At 35.8% G+C, this 21495-nt stretch overlaps 1 protein-coding gene across 4 annotated transcripts in view; it reads left to right on the forward strand.

Annotated features, from left to right (window-relative positions):
• HERC4 (HECT and RLD domain containing E3 ubiquitin protein ligase 4) overlaps positions 1 to 21495 on the forward strand; it is a 136239-nt gene that overhangs the window by 104512 nt on the left and 10232 nt on the right. For 3 of the 4 annotated variants that reach the window (XM_060113117.1, XM_060113109.1, XM_060113132.1), the window contains 7 exons: positions 1131 to 1154; positions 3560 to 3658; positions 5639 to 5806; positions 6028 to 6171; positions 17870 to 18036; positions 18687 to 18753; positions 21184 to 21266. In XM_060113117.1, coding sequence (XP_059969100.1) covers positions 1131 to 1154; positions 3560 to 3658; positions 5639 to 5806; positions 6028 to 6171; positions 17870 to 18036; positions 18687 to 18753; positions 21184 to 21266 — 752 coding nt within the window. The remainder of the gene's footprint in view (positions 1 to 1130; positions 1155 to 3559; positions 3659 to 5638; positions 5807 to 6027; positions 6172 to 17869; positions 18037 to 18686; positions 18754 to 21183; positions 21267 to 21495) is intronic. The other variant, XM_060113126.1, reaches the window with a different exon arrangement.

Genomic DNA, 21495 nt, shown 5'->3' on the forward strand with positions numbered 1-21495 from the left:
TACCAAAGGCTGAGCTTCTGTTTTCTTCTCCCTGAGGAGTCATGGACAAGTTATTTTCCCAGGATCCATCTGTGTCAATACTCTCAGGGTATTGCCAACCAAGGAAGCTCACTGCAGCCTTGGTGCCCAGAGTTTTTATTGAGGCTCCATCACATACTGCCCATGTGGCTGACCTTTACTTTCCAGACCTTCTGGAGGCAGAACTGATACCCACATGTCCCAGAGCCTCCAGGCAAACAAAGATACTCCTGTCCAGGTATGACATTCCAAAGTCCTGTGGATCATCTCCCAGTAGCTGAGGGCAAAATCAGACCTCTCTTTGGGTAAGGTTAATTCCTCACTATACGAGGTGCCATCTGCAAATTTAGTAACATACTTTTGGAGATTCTAGCACTTTATTTGAGTCTATACCCTGAGAATATGTGAAAGCTTTCTTCAAGAAAGTGTTGTGCATTTCTGTTTAATGCAGTGGTAAGCTTTCATTATAATTTTCATTATTATATCCTTCATAAATACCTCTTTCTCTCTTCATTTCTTCTTTCTACTTACCAATCCCTATGCCCTGTCTTGTACTTTTTATTTCAGCTAATTCAGTGTTAACGCTTAATATAAGATACCTGTGTTTCACTGGTTATTTCTGATGAATAAAAACAATTATGGCTTATTTTCTCACTTTTCACATAGCATTTTAATCTATTAAACACTTTTCAAATATTTTGTCAAGATTAACCAAGTCTTAAAATCTGGGGGATATTTTCTCCATTTTCCAGGTGGAGAGATTGGGCCATAAAATTATTCAAGACCAAGTTAGGCTTAGGATTAGTTTCCCTGTTCTACCTAAATTCTGCAAGTGGCGTACTTAGTTGCTGAAACCAAATTTCATTATGTTCAAGCCTCAATGATTTTATGATCACAAGATACCTGAAATGAAGGTCTTATTACATTTATAGATATATCAGGTATATGTGGAAAGGGTAAGTTTTGTTGTAGATATATTTTGGTCTACTTCATTAATTCACTATTCTGCTGTAGCAAAATAAATGAAATGCTGCTTTGAATAGAAATAGTTAAATTTGGACACTAACATTGCTCTTTCCTCATTACTGTTACATTCTGCACTGCTGTCTTAGGATGTCAACCATGGATTAACTGAGGTAAGTTTGGTGTATTAAAGTCTCATGTTCAGAGTAAGGTATACTCTGTTTTGTCTTAAGTGATTGAAGACCCCGAAGTTCCTCTTTTTTGTGACTTTAAAACATATATGTATATATACATATATATTTTAATGAGTGTATAGAACTTGCCCTCTATAACATTTCAGAGGAATTTTCTGAAGAAAATTAGACCGTCCGTTTTAGTTAGCATTACACCTATATGACACCTTTTAACAATGTTTGTCTTAAAATAGTTCCTATCCTCCTAGAGCCTTCCAGTATAAAATTTATGGTGTCCTCAGAATACAAAAAAGAAAACTTATAAAATTTCACAAATGCCTACCCAGAAGGCAGAAAATGTTTTATGTTAGAGAAGTAGAATGATCTTCAATTTTTAAACTAATAATTGACACTCAAAATGGTCATAAAATTGAATCAGCTTTCAGTATGGTCATCTTCCTCACTTTGTTTAATGTACTATCTTAATATATAAAGTTCTGGCACTTTGGCTTACATAATCAACAATCCTGAGCCACCTTTTTAACACCTGGGAATGTTGTATTATACTTCTGTTATAGACTTCAGGTTTTGTTGTTTGCTTTGCTTTTTTCATAGCACTTGAACCAATGAAGCATCTAGAAGTAGCTTTAAACTATGGGCCTGACATTGTTTGCTTCCTCATCCTCAAATAGAAGTAGCACATAAAATTATGAAATCAAAGAGTTTTGGAGCCAAAGGGGACTTTAGAAATCGTCTCAGCCTTTTAGAGTTTCAGAGTAGTAAAAAGACTTTCTATCATCCATAGCTAGTTAGTGACACAAATACAGGGTGGAGGATAAACTTGTCATATGAGAAATAGCCAAGAATGATAACTTACTTAAGGGTTAATGTCGCTCAGCATATTGTCTTACATGTTGAGAACAAGTTGATAGTCTTGTGTTCTATACTGATTGGGCACTATTCAATTATTTCATTGTTTTTGATGGCCATAGTTGAAAGAGGCTTAGACAAATTGAAATACATTTAAAAGAAGGCTATTGGGGACTTCTGTGGTGGTCCAGTGGTTAAGACTCCATGCTCCCAATGCAGGGGGCCCAGGTTCGATCCCTAGTCAGGGAACTAGATCCCACATGCTGCAACTAAGACCTGGCGCCTCCTAATAAATAAATAAATAAAATAAAAGAAGGCGGTTGGGATGGAGTAGAGCTGGAAACCATATTATTTTCAGGATGGTTGGAAAAACTGGGCATGTTTAGTGTGGGAAAAAGACAACCTAGGGAGAGCATGGCAGCACGAAGTATCTAAACCATATAAACTTCCCTGCAGGGGCAGAATGAAGACTGAAATAGAAAGTGAAGTGATGTATAGAAATGCAGATTCAGACTCAATATAAAGAACTTTCTAAGAACTTAAAAAGAAGAGGATTGTTTCATGGTGTATTAAGTCTTCACTGGAAGCCTTATAATAAGAAGGGGCTCTGTGTCAGGGCTGGCACAGAAATTTTGCTTTGTTGGGTATATGGTAGTATAACATCCTCCAACTGCAAGATCTGTGACTGGCAATTCATAGCTCTTTGTATTTTTCTGCCCTGTTAAAAACTTAGCAATCAATCACTATGTTTTACCTGCTAGGATAAATAGTTGTTGATAAGGTGACTAATGTCTGATAATGGTAATAATAGATCAACTATTATTGATCAACTTTGAAGATTGACAGAAAATAATAATACTAATTGTGCTTATTTTGTAAGTTAAATGAATGAACAGATTGTTGGGCTCATAATAGTGTTGTCCCCCTAATGACCTGGCAGTAAATATCTGTTGAATGAATAAGTAGATTGCTTATCATTGGCCTCACTTGCTAGAGTAGTCCTAACATATAAGAACTGGGTACTGTATTTAACATAGGAGCCCCACATTTAGAATAAATTTGCAGCCTAATTCACTGAAACTTGGAGTTAAGATGTTAAGCAAAAGATACCTGTAATTTACAATTTTATGGATTCTCAAGTATACAGTTCTCTCCTAAAATTAGGGATTAGGGTTATTCCAATGCCTCATCTAATTATCAGTAAAAATTCTATATTCAGAAATAAGCCACGTTTTATGTATGGACACCAGGGGGGAAAGTGGCGGTAGTGGGGGGCGGTGGTGTGATGTAGTGGGAGATTGGGATTGACATGTATACACTAATATGTATAAAATGGATAACTAATAAGAACCTCCTATATAAAAAAATAAACTTAAATTAAAAAAAAGAAATAAGCCACATTTTATTTATAATTCCTGAATGACACAAAAGCGAATAAACCAAGAATATGATCAACTTTACACAAGAAATGACAGTACCTACAAGAAGTAAGTTACAAACCGATTTGTACTAATAAGCTAATTTTTTATTTCTAGTTGGCAGATATCCCTGTTACAATCTGCACATATCCATTTGTATTTGACGCCCAAGCAAAAACTACTCTGTTACAAACAGATGCAGTCTTACAGATGCAGGTAAAATATTTTATAGTACTAATTTAATTTGAGAGTAGTTTTTGAATTGTTTCTCTGGTGTTTTTTAAAAGTATTTGAAATGTGTTTGGGGATATTTTGTACCTTTGTGGTCTGTCTTTTGCAAAGCTACTTTTACGGGCTTCCCTGGTGGCGCAGTGGTTGAGAGTCTGCCTGCCGATGCAGGGGACACGGGTTCGTGCCCCGGTCCGGGAAGATCCCACATGCCGCGGAGCGGCTGGGCCCGTGAGCCATGGCCACTGAGCCTGCGCGTCCGGAGCCTGTGCTCTGCAATGGGAGAGGCCACAACAGTGAGAGGCCCTCGTACCTCAAAAAAAAAAAAAAAAGCTACTTTTACCAAAGCACCTCTGGTACCTATGAAGAGGACTGTTGCATGTGAAATGTGTATTCTTATGAGGGATACTTATATATATTTAAAAGGACATAGAATAATTTAGATTTTTATCATTTTATAAATAAAAAATGGTATAATCTTCTTTCAATGTAGAAATACACAGTCTTTATAAACAGTTTGACTAGTTTACTTGATAAAATGCTTTGTTTCAAATCTTGCTTTATTATATATTCCCTATTTATATACTTGGTAAAAGATGAAAATCAGTAGAGGTGAGGTGATGTTAAAGTAGGAGGCATTTGATCACTTGTTAGGAGGAGGGTACGAAATGTCCGTGAAGAATGTTTTAGTAATAAATAAGGTACTTTCCTGAGGTTGGTCACCTCCTCTTCCTCCTCCCCACTCTCCTTCCACCCCCCCACACCCCCTCACTTTAAGCTGAACATTCTTTCCTTTATAATGAGGATTTTTAAAACTAGTTTACATTATGACCGTGAAGGACTACAGTAGGTTTGCTTTATCATTTGAACTTGTAAATTTAAAAGTTTTTGAGTTTCTTCCTCTGGTGTAGAATATCAGACTATAGAGGCTGAGGACTAAGGATGAGGTGAGACCTTGAGCACTTAATATTCTAAAAATGCTTTTAAAAATTACCCCTCCCCCAATTTTGATGGCAATTTTTATTCTTTTAAAATAAATGCGTTTACTATTCTAAATTCTTCCATATATTTAAACAATAAATAATAGTAGGAGGAATTTTAGAGATGTGCTTATTTCCATTTTCATCAACAGAAGAAACAAATATTTTTGTAGGGTTCGATACTAACAGCTAGATTGCTAGTTTTTTTAGCAATCTTTGTTAAACGCTAAGTTAATCAGGACTTCCTGGTGGTCCAGTGGTTAAGACTCTGTGCTCCCAATGCAGGGGGCTGGTGTTCGATCCCTGGTCAGGGAGCTAGATCCCACATGCTGCAACTACAAGATCCTGCGTGCTGCAACTAAAAAAAAGAAGATCCACACACGGCAACAAAGATCCTACGTGCTGCAACTAAGACTTGGCGTAGCCAAATAAATGAATAAATATTTTAAAAAAATGAAAATCACTTGGTGTTTTCAATGTAGGATATTCCATTTTAGAATTAAGAACACAAGGAAAATCGTAGGAAAAAAATAAAAGCTTTAAATGGTAAAAGCCAAATGCTTGGTTTGTGAGCATATATGGTGATAACTCTACTAAATGAATTTCTATAAACCTTTTAGTTGGCCAGGCTGTTTCTTTTTCTCTTTAAAGGTTTATTTTAATGCTGTTTTCTTTTTCTCCTCATTCTCCATCCTAGTTATTTTTTGAGAAACAGCAGTGTTCAGATTTATCATAATTATTACAGTTCCATGCTTACTTAGCTTAATGGTATCATCAGTTAACATTACTATAAAAAATTCAAAAGGATACTCTTTATGCTCAGTTTATTAAGCTCTGATGCTGTGCTGAATACTGTGTTAGGTGCTGTATGAATTCAGTAGTATAGGAATTATAGGATATCTATAATTAGTAGGTAGAGGTTAGCTTATTCAGTCACAGCAGCTTCTTTATAGCATTGCTATTAAATTTTTAATCTTTTGTTTTCTAGATGGCTATTGACCAGGCCCACAGACAGAATGTCTCCTCTCTTTTTCTCCCAGTGATTGAATCTGTGAATCCTTGCTTAATTCTAGTGGTACGTAGAGAAAATATAGTAGGAGATGCAATGGAAGTCCTTAGGAAAACAAAGAATATAGACTACAAAAAGCCACTCAAGGTAATTTAACATTTTCTGTTGTATAATTGGAACTTTTATTCAGAAAATATGTTTAAAGTTTTCCTGTTCATTTTTAGTGTATCTTTGAATCTTAATAAAATTATATACTTAAAAAATTTTAGCTATTGCCACGCTTTTATTCATAATAAATAACGTGTTGTAGAGTTTCCAGAATATACATTCATTTCTTTACATTCAGTGTTTGCATTAATCTATTTTAGGTTATATTTGTTGGAGAAGATGCTGTTGATGCAGGAGGGGTACGCAAAGAATTTTTCTTGCTCATCATGAGGGAATTATTGGATCCTAAATATGGCATGTTTAGGTATTATGAAGATTCCAGGCTCATTTGGTTTTCTGATAAGGTAAAAAGTCCAACCGTCTAAATTACTCCTATATCTATCTATCTATCTATCTATCTGTCTGTCTATATACACCTATATGTTTCAGCTTAACTCAGTAATAAATAGGAGTTATTACTAGATAACTAACGTATTTTATTTACAGATCTTCTTTATTACAATTTTAAAAATTAGAAACGTTTGGACTCAGAGTCATCAGAACACATTAATGCTTACCACACATTTCAAATTAGCAAAATAAATTACGGAATGGTCATCCTGAAAATGATGTTGACTGTTCTGCTGAATTAGATTTGAGGATTGAATAAGTACCAGATGAACTTTTCTTCTGGGGAGAATTAATTTATCATTAGGGATCATTGATTTCTCTACCTTATAATTTAGGGCAGAGGTAACTACTCAGCAAACTACAGTCCCTGAAAGTTCTTCCCAGAACATAAAGTCAGTGCCTACTCATTTACCTATTGCTACTTTCTAGCTAAAACTGGCAGAGGCAGAGTGGGGAGTTACAACGAGCCCCTATGGCCAACAAAGCCTAAAATATGTACTGTCTGCCCCTTTACAGAAAAAGTTTGCTGGCCTCTGATTTAGAAACTGTAAGTGAAATGGATGGTTCAGTTTGTAGAACTCTGAGTTGAAAGAAATTTGAATTATTTACTATTTGTTCTAAAAACCTTGATGTATTATTTATTCATTCTTCCAGGAGACTGGCTGTCCTTTGTGATGTTAGCAGTCATGATGATCAGTGCCTAGGCTAGTTAATTTATTAGGGGTGGCAAAATGGTGCTACTCTGATTCTAACATTTCTTTTTCATTTTTGTATCTTGGATACTTATATGTAAAGAAATTTTCTCATATCTGCTATTTAATCCTTATTAGTACAGTTCATATGGGAAAGAATTCTCTCTGTAGTTACTTATTTTTCAAAAGAATTAGCATGCTCCAGTGGTGACAGTTCATTTTTTGTTTTCGAATATTATTATATATTCATGGACTTAAACATAGTTGATGTTTTTCAGTCTGTTGCAGTTATTGTCTCTATTAATATTATTCCATTTTTGTCCAGGGAGAGCTCTTCAACTTGGCACCTGAGTCCTTTTGACACAATCTTAATACTGTTTAGTAGCTTCCTTGCTACCTGGTATACTTGGTGTGATAAAATGTTCCAGACTTATACATTTATTGCCTAACGATACCAACCTTTCAACCAATATTATGATAACTGAAAATACAGTTGACCCTTGAACAACATGGGTTTTACCTGTGTAGGTTCACTTATATGCAGATTTTTTTCAATAAATACATACTGTGATACTATACGATCCTCGGTTGAATCTAAGGGTGGAGGACCGACTATAAGATTATACTCAGATTTTCGACAGCACAGGGGATCAGCACCCCAACCCCTGAGCTGTTGAAGGGTCAACTGTAGTTTTGTTTCATTTTTAAGTATTTTGCAGGGTTTTTTTTGCCCTTTGAGTATACCCCAGGTGAGATACACAGGCAAATAACTGTGTTTTGATATCCCTTGAAATTGGTACACTCTGTATCATTATGCCAAGTAGATACACACTTAGGTTAACTTGTAGAATTTTTAATTTTTAGGGATTGTTTGTTTAATTTCAATTTAGTTTTATAGTTATATGAAATAGTTACATAGTTCCAAAGTCAAGTCTATAAAATAAGGTATCTAAAAAAGTCTAACTTTTGTCTCTACCCCCTCCACTGTATTTCCTCCCTCCTCTTAAAGCTATTCTTTTCAAAAGGAATGTTACAGTTTAACCTTTTTTGAAAAAATAAATATAAGTACATATGTAGTAGTATACCACATACCAATGTCAGTTTCCTGGTTTTCAGTATGGTTATTTAAGCTGTTATTATTGGGGAAAACTGAGTAAAGGGTACAGAGGAATTCTGTACTATTTGTGTAATTTCTTGTGAGTGTTAAAGTATTTGAAAATAAGTATTTTTAAAAAGAAGTGCTATACTATACATATTTTTTTCTTCATCAAGAAAGGGTATTTTATTTTACATGAGAAATTAAAGCTTGTTTGCATGTTGTTGTGATGAATTACTCAGAAAGTAGAAAATCAGCCATGCAGGAGGGGATATCAGCTGCAGGAGCACAGTCCTTAAATTGTGAAGAAAAGATGGAGATGAGTATGCTAGTGGAGGATTGACTCTAATCAGACACATAGATCCATAATATCATGAGAGAAAGCCAAGTATATATGTAAATACAAATCTTCTGGTAGATTTGATGGTGGGAGGTTGTGAAAGTTCTCTTAGAATCATTTCTACTTTACAGTGAAATAAGACGCAAGTTTGTTAGAAAGTTCGAATAGGGGGAAGGTTGTTGGAGGTTTGAAGAAGAAAGGAGAAAGAGTGAAATAATCACTTAGGGGAGTGGGAAAATAAGCTGACCATGTAAATAAATACAGGGTTAGACTGGGGGCATTGGAGGCCCATTTGAAACTTATGCTCATGAATTTTAAAAGGAGACCAATCAACATGGTTGTGTTTTTTTCCTTTAGTCACATTTAGCTGCTTGGGTAGAGGTAAAAATGAGACAGACAGTTGATTTAACTAGGTTGTGGTTTTAGCAAGTGAGTATAAACAGAAGGGAAGAAAGGGCAGGGGAATGATTATCTTGATGAATTATGGAATTTAAGCTTTGTAAGGAGGAAAATGTAAGGACTTGGTTGGGAGGTGATGATTTTTTAAAAAGTAGTGTGGTTAATGGATTGTAGTTGCTGGTGGAGTTGAGTTGTAGTGTGTGTCAAAGTATTGGGGGTGGTGAGTTACAAAGTAGGAAATGGTGGTCAGATAGGGAATGCTTAAAAATTGGATGGTTGCATTTAAATATAAAATATGACCATGGGAATGGGTGTCTGAGATGTGATGGGAGGACAAGACTGTTGGAAAATTGTAGTTCAAGTAACTGAGAGGCTAGTGTGTTGGATGCCTTTTTTGGCCCGGGTATTGAAATCGTCAAAAACGATGGCAGGAATAGTGGTAGAAAAAGAAAGCAAAAGATAGTCCAGAATCTGTGAATGAGTGCACTGTGAATGTCTTTAGATGTCAGCACAAGGAACATTAGCAGGGAAGGTCAGTTGGCATGTGTTTCACAGAAGCTGGGATTTTAAGAAGGCAAATGGAAGGAGGTCTAGAAGGAGTGAAGAGCCAGGAGACCTATCTCTAGGCCTGGTTGTATGAGGGGTTGGAAGGTTAAACAAACACCATTTATTATGACCTGCAGGGGAAATAGCATCCTCAGGAGACAGCCTTGTTCATTTAGAAAAGGGGCAAGGAGAATTTGGAGAAGTTTGGGATATAGGTAGTTTTCCAAATGATAGATTGTGAGTTCCAGAACAGAGAAGGGGTTTGGTGGAGCAGGGACAGTTAGGTAACATTGTGTCAGATTTTAGGGCCTGTACACTGCCACATGGAAGTGGGATTAGGGACAACCTGTGAGTTTTTAGGCCTCCTTTGTTGACAGTCAGGCATGTAAGACATGGTTGAATAGTCCTGATGGCCTCTGAGGTAGGTGGACAATCTGTTGAAATTATGGTCTCTTTCTTGGCACTGATCTCTTAGGGCAGTTTGTAGTGGTGTAGCAGATAGAATTTGAAGAGGGTCCGTGGGGTGGAGGCCTGTCTGCCAGGAACACAAAGAGTTCTATGGGCCTCTATTCAGTTCTGCAGAAAGGTAATGTTTTGAGACCAGGGGAGGGGCAGTTGTAACAAGCTTTATTGTGTATCTTTATGGGTTTTTTTGGCCGTGCCTTGCGGCATGCAGGATCTTAGTTCCCCAACCAGGGCTCAAACCCGTGCTCCCTGCAGTGGAAGTGCGGAGTCCCAACCACTGGACTAGCAGGGAGTTCCTTGTGGATCTCTTATACCTTTACAGTTATATCTTGATTTGGGCAATAGGAGCCCCACAGAGCTGCTCTTCTTCTGTGTACTTTTGACATGTCCCCATTATTCTTTAACTATTCGTTACATTTGGTACAGAAAATGTTCCAGGCTCATTTTGTGTTTTCTCTACCCCAGTCCTGGCATTAGCCATTTCTCTTAAGAGCCCTGACTTCCTTAAGTATAAAATGGTATTTAGAAGTCAAACTGGATGCTACATGTACTCATTGCTACCAAGGAGTCATTGCTTTCAGAGTCACAGCAGCCAGAACTAGGAACTATATGTATGTATACACACATGGCATACATCTCCTGGTTTTCAACATGTATGGATATTTATATATATGTATACATGTACACACACATATTTGTGTGTGTATATATATATATATACATACACACATGTTAAAAACCATGAGATGATACTGATACCTCTAATTCTATACAAACACCACAGAGTTTACTTTAGCCTTCTCCCTTTCCATTTTATGTGACTTAAATCACTAGTGAGAAACTTAACAGCCATCATCTTCCAGGTATTTACTCAGTAAGTAGCTAGTCTTCTGGTTACATTGGCCAAAAGGTTAGCCCCAGACATACTGGACCACCTTCTCAGAGAAGGTGTAGGAAGGAAGGAGGAAGGCAGAGGGCTATATGTTCTTTTTAATTTAATTTAATTTTTTTTTTTTTTTTTTTTGCTGTACGCGGGCCTCTCACTGCCGTGGCCTCCCCCACCGCGGAGCACAGGCTCCGGACACGCAGGCCCAGCGGCCATTGCTCACGGGCCCAGCCGTTCCGCAGCATGCGAGATCCTCCCGGACTGGGGCACAAACCCACGTCCCCTGCATCGGCGGGCGGACTCCCAACCACTGCGCCACCAGGGAAGCTCCTAATATTATTTTTAATGAGGTGAAATTCACATAACATAAAATTCATCATTTTAAGAATTTTAAAATGTACAATTCAGTGGCATTTAGTACATTCACAGTGTTGTGCAACCATCACCACTTTCTAGTTCCAGAACATTTCATTACCTCAAAAGGAAACCTGTAGACATTAAGCAGTTTCTCCCCATTTCTTTCTCCCTTCAGCTTCAGACAATCACTGCTTTACTATCTATCTCTGTGGCTTTGTCTATTATTGATATTTGCTGTTAATGGAAACCATATAGTGGATGGCCTTTGGTGTCTGGCTTCTTTCACTTAGGATAATGTTTCCAAGGCTCATCCATGTTGTATCGTGTGTCAGTACTTCATTCCTTTTTATAGTTGAATAATATTCCATTATATAGATATACCACATTTGTTTATTCATTCATCAGTTGATGGACATTTGGGTTGTTTACCTCTTTTGGCTAAATATTATGAATAGTACTGCTGTGAAAACTTGTATACAAGTTATTGTTTGCAGTTATTTTGGGTATATACCTATGAATGGAATTGTTAGGTCATGTGATAATTCTGTTTGACTTTTTGAGGAACCACTGAACTGTTTTCCACAATGGCTGTACCATTTCACATTCCCATCAGCAATACATGAGGATTACAATTTCTCTACAATCCTGGTCAACATTTGCCACTTTCCTTTTAAAAAATATATATATATATATGTATGTATATTTTAAAATATATTTTTATATGTATTTCTGTATTTTTCTTATTATGATAGTGGGTATGAAGTGGTATCTCACTGTGGTTTTTAAAAATTAATTAATTAATTAATTGGTTTATTTTGGCTGCACCATATCTTAGTTGTGGCACGTGGGATCTGTGCTGCGGCATGTTTACTTGTGGCATGCAGTCTTCTTAGTTGCAGCGTGCATGTGGAATCTAGTTCCCTGACCAGGGATCGAACCTGGGGCCCCCTGCATTGGGAGCATGTAGTCTTACCCACCGGACTACCAGGGAAGTCCCTCTCATTGTGATTTGATTTGCATCCCCTACTGGCTAATGATGTGCTTGTTTGGCCATTTGTATGCCTTCTTTAGCAAAATGTCTTTTTAAGTCTTATACACTTTTTTAATTGGCTTGTTTTTCTTTTTGTTGCTGAGTTTTAGGAGTTCTTTTATGTATTCTGGATACTAGACCCTTGTCAAATATATGATTTGCAAATATTCTCTCCCAGTGTATGAATTATCTTTTTACTTTCTTGCTAATGTCCTTTGATGATAAAAGTTTTAAATTTTGGTGAAGTCTTTTTTTTTTTGTCTATTATGTTATTGCTTGTGCTTTTTGGTGTTATAACTAAGAAACCATGGACAAATTCAAGGTCATGAAGATTTACCCCTGAGTTTTCTTCTAAGAGTTTTATAGTTTTAGCTGTTATATTTAGGTCTTTCATCTATTTTGAGTTCATTTTTGTCCATGGTGTGAGGTAAGAGTTCAACTTCATTCTTTGCATGTGAATACCTGGTTGTCCCACCATTGTTTGTTAAGTCTTGGCATCCTGTTGAAAATTAATTGACTGTAGCTATATGGATTTACTTCTGGACTCTCAATTTTATTCCAGTGGTGTATATGTCTATTCTTATGCCAGTACTACACTGTCTTGTTTACTATAGCTTTGTAGATTTTAAAATTGGAATGTGTGAGTTCTCCCACTTTGTTCTTCTCATTCAAGATTCTTTTGACTATTAGCGGTCCCTTACAATTCTGTATGAATTTTACAGTTAGCTTTTCCATTTCTGCAAAAAAGGCCATTGAGGTTTTGATAGAGAATGCATTGAATCAATTTGGGAAGTATGGCCATCTTAACAATATTATCTTCTAGTCTGTGAACACGGGATGTCTTTCCAGTTATTTAGGTCTTTTAATTTCTTTCAGCAATGTTTTATAGTTTTCAGTGTACAAGTCTTACACTTCTTTGGTTAAATTTATTTCTAAGTATTTTATTCTTTTTTTTTTTTGGTGGTACGCAGGCCTCTCACTGTTGTGGCCTCTCCTGTTGTGGAGCACAGGCTCCGGACGCACAGGCTCAGCAGCCATGGTCCACGGGCCCAGTTGCTCCGCGGCATGTGGGGTCTTCCCGTACCGGGGCACGAACCCGTGTCCCCCACATCGGCAAGTGGACCCTCAACCACTGCGCCACCAGGGAAGCCCAGTATTTTATTCTTTTTGATGCTGTCGTAAATCGAATTATTTTCTTTATTTTTGGTTCATTGCTACTGTGTAGAAATAGAGCTGATTTTTTTGTGTTGATCATGTGCTGACTTCATTTATTAGCACTAATAGTTTGTTTTGTGCATTCTTTAGGATTTCTGTATACAAGATCATGTCATCTATAAATTCAATAGATTTAATTTTACTTCTTTCTTTCCAATTTGTATACCTTTATTTCTTTCTCTTGTCTAATTGCCCCACCTTGAACTTCCAGTATGCTTTCAAATGCAAGTGGTGACAGTGGACATGCTTCTCAATTTTTCCTGATCTGAGTGGAATGTCAACTGTGTGTTTTTCATAAATACCTTGAATCATGTTAAGGAAATTCCCTTCTATGCCTAGTTTATTGAGTTTATTTATTATGAAGGGGTGTTGGATTTTATTCATATTTTTTTTCTGCATCAGTTGAGATGATCATGTGGTTTCCTTCCTTCATTCCATTATGTGATGTATTACATTGGTTGATTTTCTTACGTTGAACGACATTGCAGTCCTGGGATAAAGCCCACTTGGTCATGGTGTGTAATCCTTTTAATATGCTGCTGGATTCAGTTTCCTAGTATTCTGTTGATGATTTTTCTGTTCTTATTTGTAAGGAATACTGCTGTATAGTTTTCTTTTGTGTGTGTGTGTGATGTCGTTGTCTGGCTTTGGTGTCATGGTATCCCTGACCTCATAGAGTGAGTTAGGAACTGTTTCCTTCTCTTCCATTTCTTGGAAGAGTTTGAGAATGATTGGTGTTAATTCTTCTAAATGTTTGGTAGAATATGGTCTCAGGTTTTTGTTGGTTGGAAGGTTTTTGATTGATGATTCAATCTCTTGTTATAAGTTTCTTTAGGTTTTCTAATTCTTCTAGTGTCAGTTGGTAGTTTGTGTGTTTCTAGGAATTTGTCCATTTCATCTGGATTATCTATTTTGATGGCATGCAGTTATTCATAGTATTCTCTTATAATCCTTTTTATTTCTCTGAGGTTGATAGGAATGTCCACGCTTTTGATCCTGATTTTAGTAAGTCTTCTCTCTTTTTTTCTTGGTCATTCTAGCTAAAAGTTTGTTAATTCTGTTGATCTTTTAAAAGAATCACCTTGGGGCTTCCCTGATGGTGCAGTGGTTGAGAGTCCGCCTGCCGATGCAGGGGACACGGGTTCGTGCCCTGGTCCAGGAAGATCCCACATACCGCGGAGCAGCTGGGCCTGTGAGCCATGGCCGCTGAGCCTGTGTGTCCAGAGCCTGTGCTCCGCAACGGGAGAGGCCACAACAGTGTGAGGCCCATGTACTGCAAAAAAAAAAAGAATCACATTTAGGTTTTGTTGCTTTGTGTATTGCTTTTCCATTCTCATTTCATTTATCTCCACTATAATCTTTATTATTTTCCCCCTCTGCTAGGTTTGGGTTTGGTTTGCTCTTCTTTTTGTAGTTCCTTAGGAATAAAGTTAGGTTATTTATTTGAGAAATTTTTTCTTTTTAATTAATTAATTAATTTTTAAATTTGGCTGCATCAGGTCTTAGTTGTGGCACGCAGGATCTTCGTTGTGGTGTGCAGGCCTGTCTCTAGCTGTGGTGCGTGGGCTCAGTAGTTGTGGTGCGCAGGCTCTCTAGTTATGACACATGGGCTTAGTTGCCCCGTGGCATGTGAGATCCTCGTTCCCCGACCAGGGATCGAACCTACGTCCCCTGAATTGGAAGGCGGATTCTTAACCACTGGACCACCAGGGAAGTCCCCTCTTTTTTAATAGATGTTTACAAATATAAAAACTTCTTTTTGAATACTGCTTTCCCTGCATTCCGTAAGTTTTTTTGTGTGTATTTTCATTTTCAGGAGTCTCTAAGTATTTTCTGATTTCCCTTGTGATACCTTCTTTGACCCATTGGTTTTTTTAAGAGTGTGTTGTTTAATTTCCACATCTTTGTGAATTTTCCATATTTCCTTCTGATACTGATTTCTAGTTTCATTCCATTATGTTCTGAATAGATATATTTTATGATTTTAATCTTTTTAAATGTAGTCTTTTAAAAGTTATTGTTTTTCTTTGTTTCCCATAATACCTCTTATTCATCCAGTTTTCTTGTGTTTGTTTCTTTTGTCTTTTTCTTGTGGTTCTTGGCTGTTTATTATTTTAGAGTGTGACACTGAAGTGCTACGTAGATACTTTATGTGTATGGGCACTGTGTACTGGCCCTATTCATAGAGTGATTAGGTGGGGGCCTCTCAAGGGCGAACCCTCAAATGTCAGCATATATAAGTTTTTTATTCTTTGTGTTTACAGGAAAGGTTGTAGCCCTGGCTGTCAGTGTTCTAGTAGTGTTCCAAACACTGGAAAGGGAAGCTAGGATTTTCACTGTTCACTGTACAGACCTTCATTTGATCACTTTGTTTTTAATGCAGCACCCTGCCCATCAACTACCTCAGATTCCAGAGCCTCTTTAGTTCATCCTTTCCAAAAAGGCAATGGCCTTTCCACCAAGCGTCCTATTTTCAGCCCCACTCTAATACCTCTGACTTTCAGATTCTTATGTTTTACTAACTGAGCTACCTGGACTACCTCTGACCTTTGGCACTTCCAGTTCCTGAGCCTACAGGACAGATGAACTTGTTTTTTACTGGCTTTCCTCTACAAGCTACTGTTTCAGTTTTTTCTGCTTTACTGAAACAGACAAGCTATCCATTTACTTTTCATATTTTGAAATATTGAAATCTCTTTAGTGCTGTTAAAACCCTCCCCTATTCTTTTTTTCTTCTGGGTTTATGCCATTTTTATTCCTTTATTCTCACTTAGAGGGATTTCTGGAAGAAGAGAGATTAACACATATTCAGTCTGCCCTACTTAAGAAGGACTTTCTAAACTTCAACACAATGTAGGACATCACAGAAGAAAAAGTTTAATTTGACCAATGAAAAATATGATATAACAAAACATAAAAAGCATATATGTAACAAAGATGACACAGGGTAATAACCCTGACATATGATGAATTCAGATACAAATATATAAGTAAACACTAGCCCCCAAAAGATAAATGGGCCAAGTATACAAAGAGGCATTTCACAAACACACAAATCCCTACTTTTCAGTATCACTAATAGTAAAAAATATATAGTAAAACAAGTTGTCATTTTTTTACTCAGAAATATGTTTTATGTGTCTATGGTATGTGTATGCAGATGAAAATGTGGAAAGATAGTCATTTTCCTGGACTACAAACAGCGGTACAAACTAGAACAGTTGCGGAGGAAAAGAGTTTGATAGTATGCTTAACTTTCCTTTGACTTTGAAATTCTTCCTTGCAAAGCAGAATTTCTTCTAAGGAGGTATTCCAAACTACGGACCAAAATATATGCAAAAAAGATGCCCATCTTCTTTTGAAAATTACTAGCTAATTAGAATAATATTTATTGAGCCATTACTCTGTGCTTCAGGAACTGTGCTAAAAGCATTTTACATACATTATTCCACACAGCCATATGAAATTAATACTACTTTTATCTTGAAAACACTGAGGCTAGATGGTGAATGAACCAGGTCTGGAGCCCCAGATCTAGTTTAAAAATTGTTTGCTCTTAATTGTCATGCTTACAGAATTTCCTGGGGTGGGAGAGGTAAGGGGAATAAGCATTGTTTTTAATATTTTAATAATCTAAATGTCTAACTATAGTTAAAATAGCTAACTTAGTAAGCCATGGAACTTTTATATGATATAATATGCAACCATTAAAAATTGTGTTCTGGAAGAATTTTTTTTTAATTAATTTATTTATTTTTGGCTGCTTTGGGTCTTTGTTGCTGCGCTTAGGCTTTCTCTAGTTGCAGTGAGCGGGGGCTACTCTTCATTGTGGTGCGTGGGCTTCTCACTGCGGTGACTTCTCTTATTGTGGAGCATAGGCTCTAGGCACATGGGCTCTAGAGCGCAGGCTCAGTAGTTGTGGCGCACGGGCTTAGTTGCTCTGTGGCATGTGGGATCTTCCCGGACCAGGGCTCGAACCCGTGTCCCCCTGCATTGGCAGGTGGATTCTTAACCACTGTGCCACCAGGGAGGTCCTGGAAGAATATTTAATGACATAAGAAAATAACTTGTGTTGTAATTAGAAAAATGAGAAAACCTTAAATACAATATGTTTTAAATTATTTTTCTGAACTTATAGTAGATGGAAATACATTAAAAAATTTTTAAATCATTGTTTTTGAGTGTTTCTAAGTGATTGGATTACAGGTGTTTAATTCATTTTCTTCTTTAGGTTTTTTATTTTCCAATTTTTGAATGTGTATAATTTTTTTAAATCAGAAAAAAGTTCTAGTAATCATTTCATTTATTAATGTAATGCTTAAAGATGTGAAAATGATTCTATTTCTGGGGAAAAAGCCAGTTGTGAAATTATATATTTAGTATCATCTCAACTAGATTTTAATTTTGTTTGTCCAGAAAATACATTGAATGCAAATGTGCAAAAATACTAACAGTGATATTGTCTCAGGGAGATGGGAATGAGAATGAACTTTTTTCCTATTATTCATTACTTTTTTCTGTATCTCCAAAACTTTCTACCACAAGTATGTGTTTTTGTAATCAGAGAAAGTTTAATGTTTTAACTTGGAGAACAAGTCTTTACTTATTTTTCCCTTATAATTTTAGACATTTGAAGACAGTGATTTGTTCCACTTGATTGGTGTTATCTGTGGATTAGCAATTTATAATTTTACTATTGTGGACCTCCATTTTCCTTTGGCTTTGTATAAGAAACTGCTAAAAAAGAAGCCATCTCTGGATGATTTGAAAGAACTAATGCCTGATGTTGGGAGGTTAGTTGTAAAAAGTGGCAAGAGTGGGGTTTAGAAAATAGGAAATGGGGAATGTCCAGAAGCTTTCCTTTTAGGAATAATTATGTTTCTGTTGTTGTTGTTGAATTTCCAAAATAAACTAATAGCCCTTCTAATAAAAGAAAACCCATTGTGTTACTCAGACTGAGAATTTTCTACTGAAAGCGTTATGTGTATAAAACCATGTACTGAATTTTTAGTTTAACAATACTTTGTGAATATCTGATAATAAATTTAGGAAGGTAATGTTTCCTGAATGTAGTTAAATGATTTATTTGGACTTCTACTTCTAATCACCTTCATTCCTACATGTAATATGTAAAGTTTCTTTTTATTTATTACATAAAATGGAATAAAAATTGTATATAGATAAGAACAAGTGTTGAAAATGGGTGGATACATGCTTTTGTATTCAAAGCAAGAGATGAAAGCCTTAAGAGTAGGTTTTTTTTTCTTCAGCATTGTTTATAAGTTTGTCATTGTACATCCAGCATTCTGAAACAAATATAAAAGTACAGATTAACAAAAGGATTTGATCAAGAATGAATGAAAATATATACTTAGTCATAAGCAAAATAGTCAAAATACTCAATAATATTTTTCTTCAAAGAAACATATATATTGTTTTTCAGAAGCATGCAACAGTTACTGGATTATCCAGAAGATGATGTTGAGGAAACATTTTGTCTTAATTTTACGGTAAGATGAAAAGACATAGAGTAGCCTGAGTGTTCATCATCCCTTTTTATTTATCAGCTGTGCCTTAGGGTTTTTCTTTATTGTGATGGATGGAATTCTTAAAGAACCCTTTAGCTAACATTTATTGAGCATTAACTATATGCTAGTCACAGTACATGCATTATTTCATTTAATCCTCATAATCCCAAGAGATAGGTATTATTATCCTTATTTTACATATAAAGAAAACTGAAAACAATCATCACATTTCAGAGATAGTATTTGTATCCAGCTCTGTGACTTCAAAGCCTATGTTGTTTAACATTATACTAAAGATCTTTACAAATACAAGGGGTCCTCTTTATTCAAGTGTTCATTTTTTGAGTCTGCAATTACAAGAATGTTTAGAGAAGCATAGGTTATTGTAACATGAAAATATTCACTAATGAATTTGCCACCTAAAAGATTAATTCCCACTCAGATATCCCTTTCACACTAACATTCATCCTTGCCTATTTAGTCTTACGGTTGGATGCAGTACAAATACAAATACATTGGAATATTATTTGGAAGATGAAATTGCAAATCTTGTAAAAGATGCAGAACTTAATTCTCTGAGAGGGGTGTTCAGTAAATCATCCAGTTACATGCAAAGCCATTGACAAATGAGAATCTGGCAGAAGTAGACTAGTTGACAACTAAAGAAGAGAAAATCGGCAAGGATTATGAGTCACTTCAGAAGTAACAATTTCATTATTATAAATTAGACTCTTGGGAAAATGGTAAAACCTTCAGTTTTTCTTTTTTAATGTCTTTTCTTTTCAAAAACTTTGTGTGTCCCCCACCCCTAAACAGTTCTCTTTATGTTTTTATGGTCAAAGCTGACAAAAGATACCATATTCCACTATCACACAACTTGCCAAAAAAATTATGTGCCCCCTCAAAAAAGTTTATCCATTCTTTGATCATTTTAAGAATTGGCACATAGTTTAGTTATAAGAAAATTTGATAGATTTAGGGGAAATAAGTTAATTTATTTTAGTAATGTTTAATAGTTTTCAAGAAAAAAAATCCTCCTTGGACTTCTGTTTACTATGAAATTTTAGTTCTCCTTTTCAGTTGATTCACTTATAACCATGTCAGTTATCATTGAATCTTTACTGATCATCTCAGTTGACTGAAACATTGGGTTCCAAGCAATTTAATTTCTGATTTATCAATCACCAAGTTTGTGAATGCTTAGTATATTTAAGAACTGTGGTAATTGAAACATTCCTTCCTACTACCATTTCTTTCCCAGACGTTCAGTGGCTCTTTATTACTTGTAGAATAATAGCTTTATAATGGACTTAAAAGACCTTTGTAATCTGGCTTTTTTCCTAACTTTCATTGTATCCTTCCATTCACACTACATTTTGTCATGTCTCACAATATTCTTTTATATACCTTACCATCCCTGTTTTTTAGGGGCATACTTTTTTTTGATATTTGCTCTCATATCTATTCTTTTGTTCAGTCTCTGTCCTCAGTCAGAAATTTCCACCCTCTCCTAATCTTTCAGAGCCCTACTTACCCTTCTAGATGCTTTTCAAATGACATTTCTTCCTCAAGGTTTTTAATACTTCCTCTAGTTAGAAGTAAGTTTTCTTTCTTCTGTGGTCTGGTAGTATTTTTTTCATGTCTCTATTATAGCATTGATTTTATTATAATGAGTTGTTTACATATCACATTTCTCCTCTTTTATTAGATAGTAAACTCCAGAGCAGGGATTTATTCATCTCTTATCATCCCACTCCCACCATAGTGTTTTATAGACAACAGATACTAAAAAAAATGTTTTAAAAGAAGAGGATAATATTCCCAAAAAAAGGGAATAGGAAGAAGGAAGATTCAAAGGTGGGAATGGTAACATTAGGAAAATGAGCACACTAGTAAGGGAAATAAAAAGTTTCAGAATAACCAACTCTTTATAGACCAAATTAATGGCAAACTGGAAAAACAACCTGTAATTAAGAATGCAGCAAGGAAGAATTCAAGAGTAGCAGCTATCATGTGGGAAGAATGCATAGCTAGTCTAAACTGAATGCATTCTGACTTGTAGTCTTTCACTTGTCCATGGAAAACATCCTTTCTAATACTTTACTCCTATAGTGACCCTTCTGAAGTTTTACACATGATAAATACTAAGTTTCCTGTTTTTAACAAACCAAACACTTGTTGATTTGTAATTAGTTAGTCAAGGTAGGATTTCAAACTGCCAGAGAAGATGAAGATTTCTAGTTGTGGCTTTATGCAGAATTCACAAATAAGCTTATGGTAGCAGAATTTTACTGCAAATTTATTACTTCTTACATTTAATGAGAGAAAGATAGATTATAATAATAGGTTATTAAAATAATCTAATAACTTTTGAGTCTGACATTGACTTTTTTTAAAAATTTAAATTAATAGATCACAGTTGAAAACTTTGGTGCAACAGAAGTGAAAGAACTGGTTCTAAATGGTGCAGACACAGCTGTTAACAAACAAAATCGGTAAGTGAATTATAAGCAGCATCAGTGGTAGTAAAAAGATTCGGTAGGCATTTTCTTCTGTATTTAGAAATACGTCACAACCTTAAGTTTTTACTCAGATAAAACTTATTTTGAATGGTAAGGACGTAATTAATCTCCCGTTTGCTCCTTTTAAGACATTGATAAAGGGATTAAAAGATCATTAACAAGAAGAACAAAGAAAAGGGAGAGGAGACAACAGCAAACACGT

This window comes from Mesoplodon densirostris, chromosome 1, assembly GCF_025265405.1.
Source record: "Mesoplodon densirostris isolate mMesDen1 chromosome 1, mMesDen1 primary haplotype, whole genome shotgun sequence".
Lineage (NCBI taxonomy): Eukaryota > Metazoa > Chordata > Mammalia > Artiodactyla > Ziphiidae > Mesoplodon > Mesoplodon densirostris.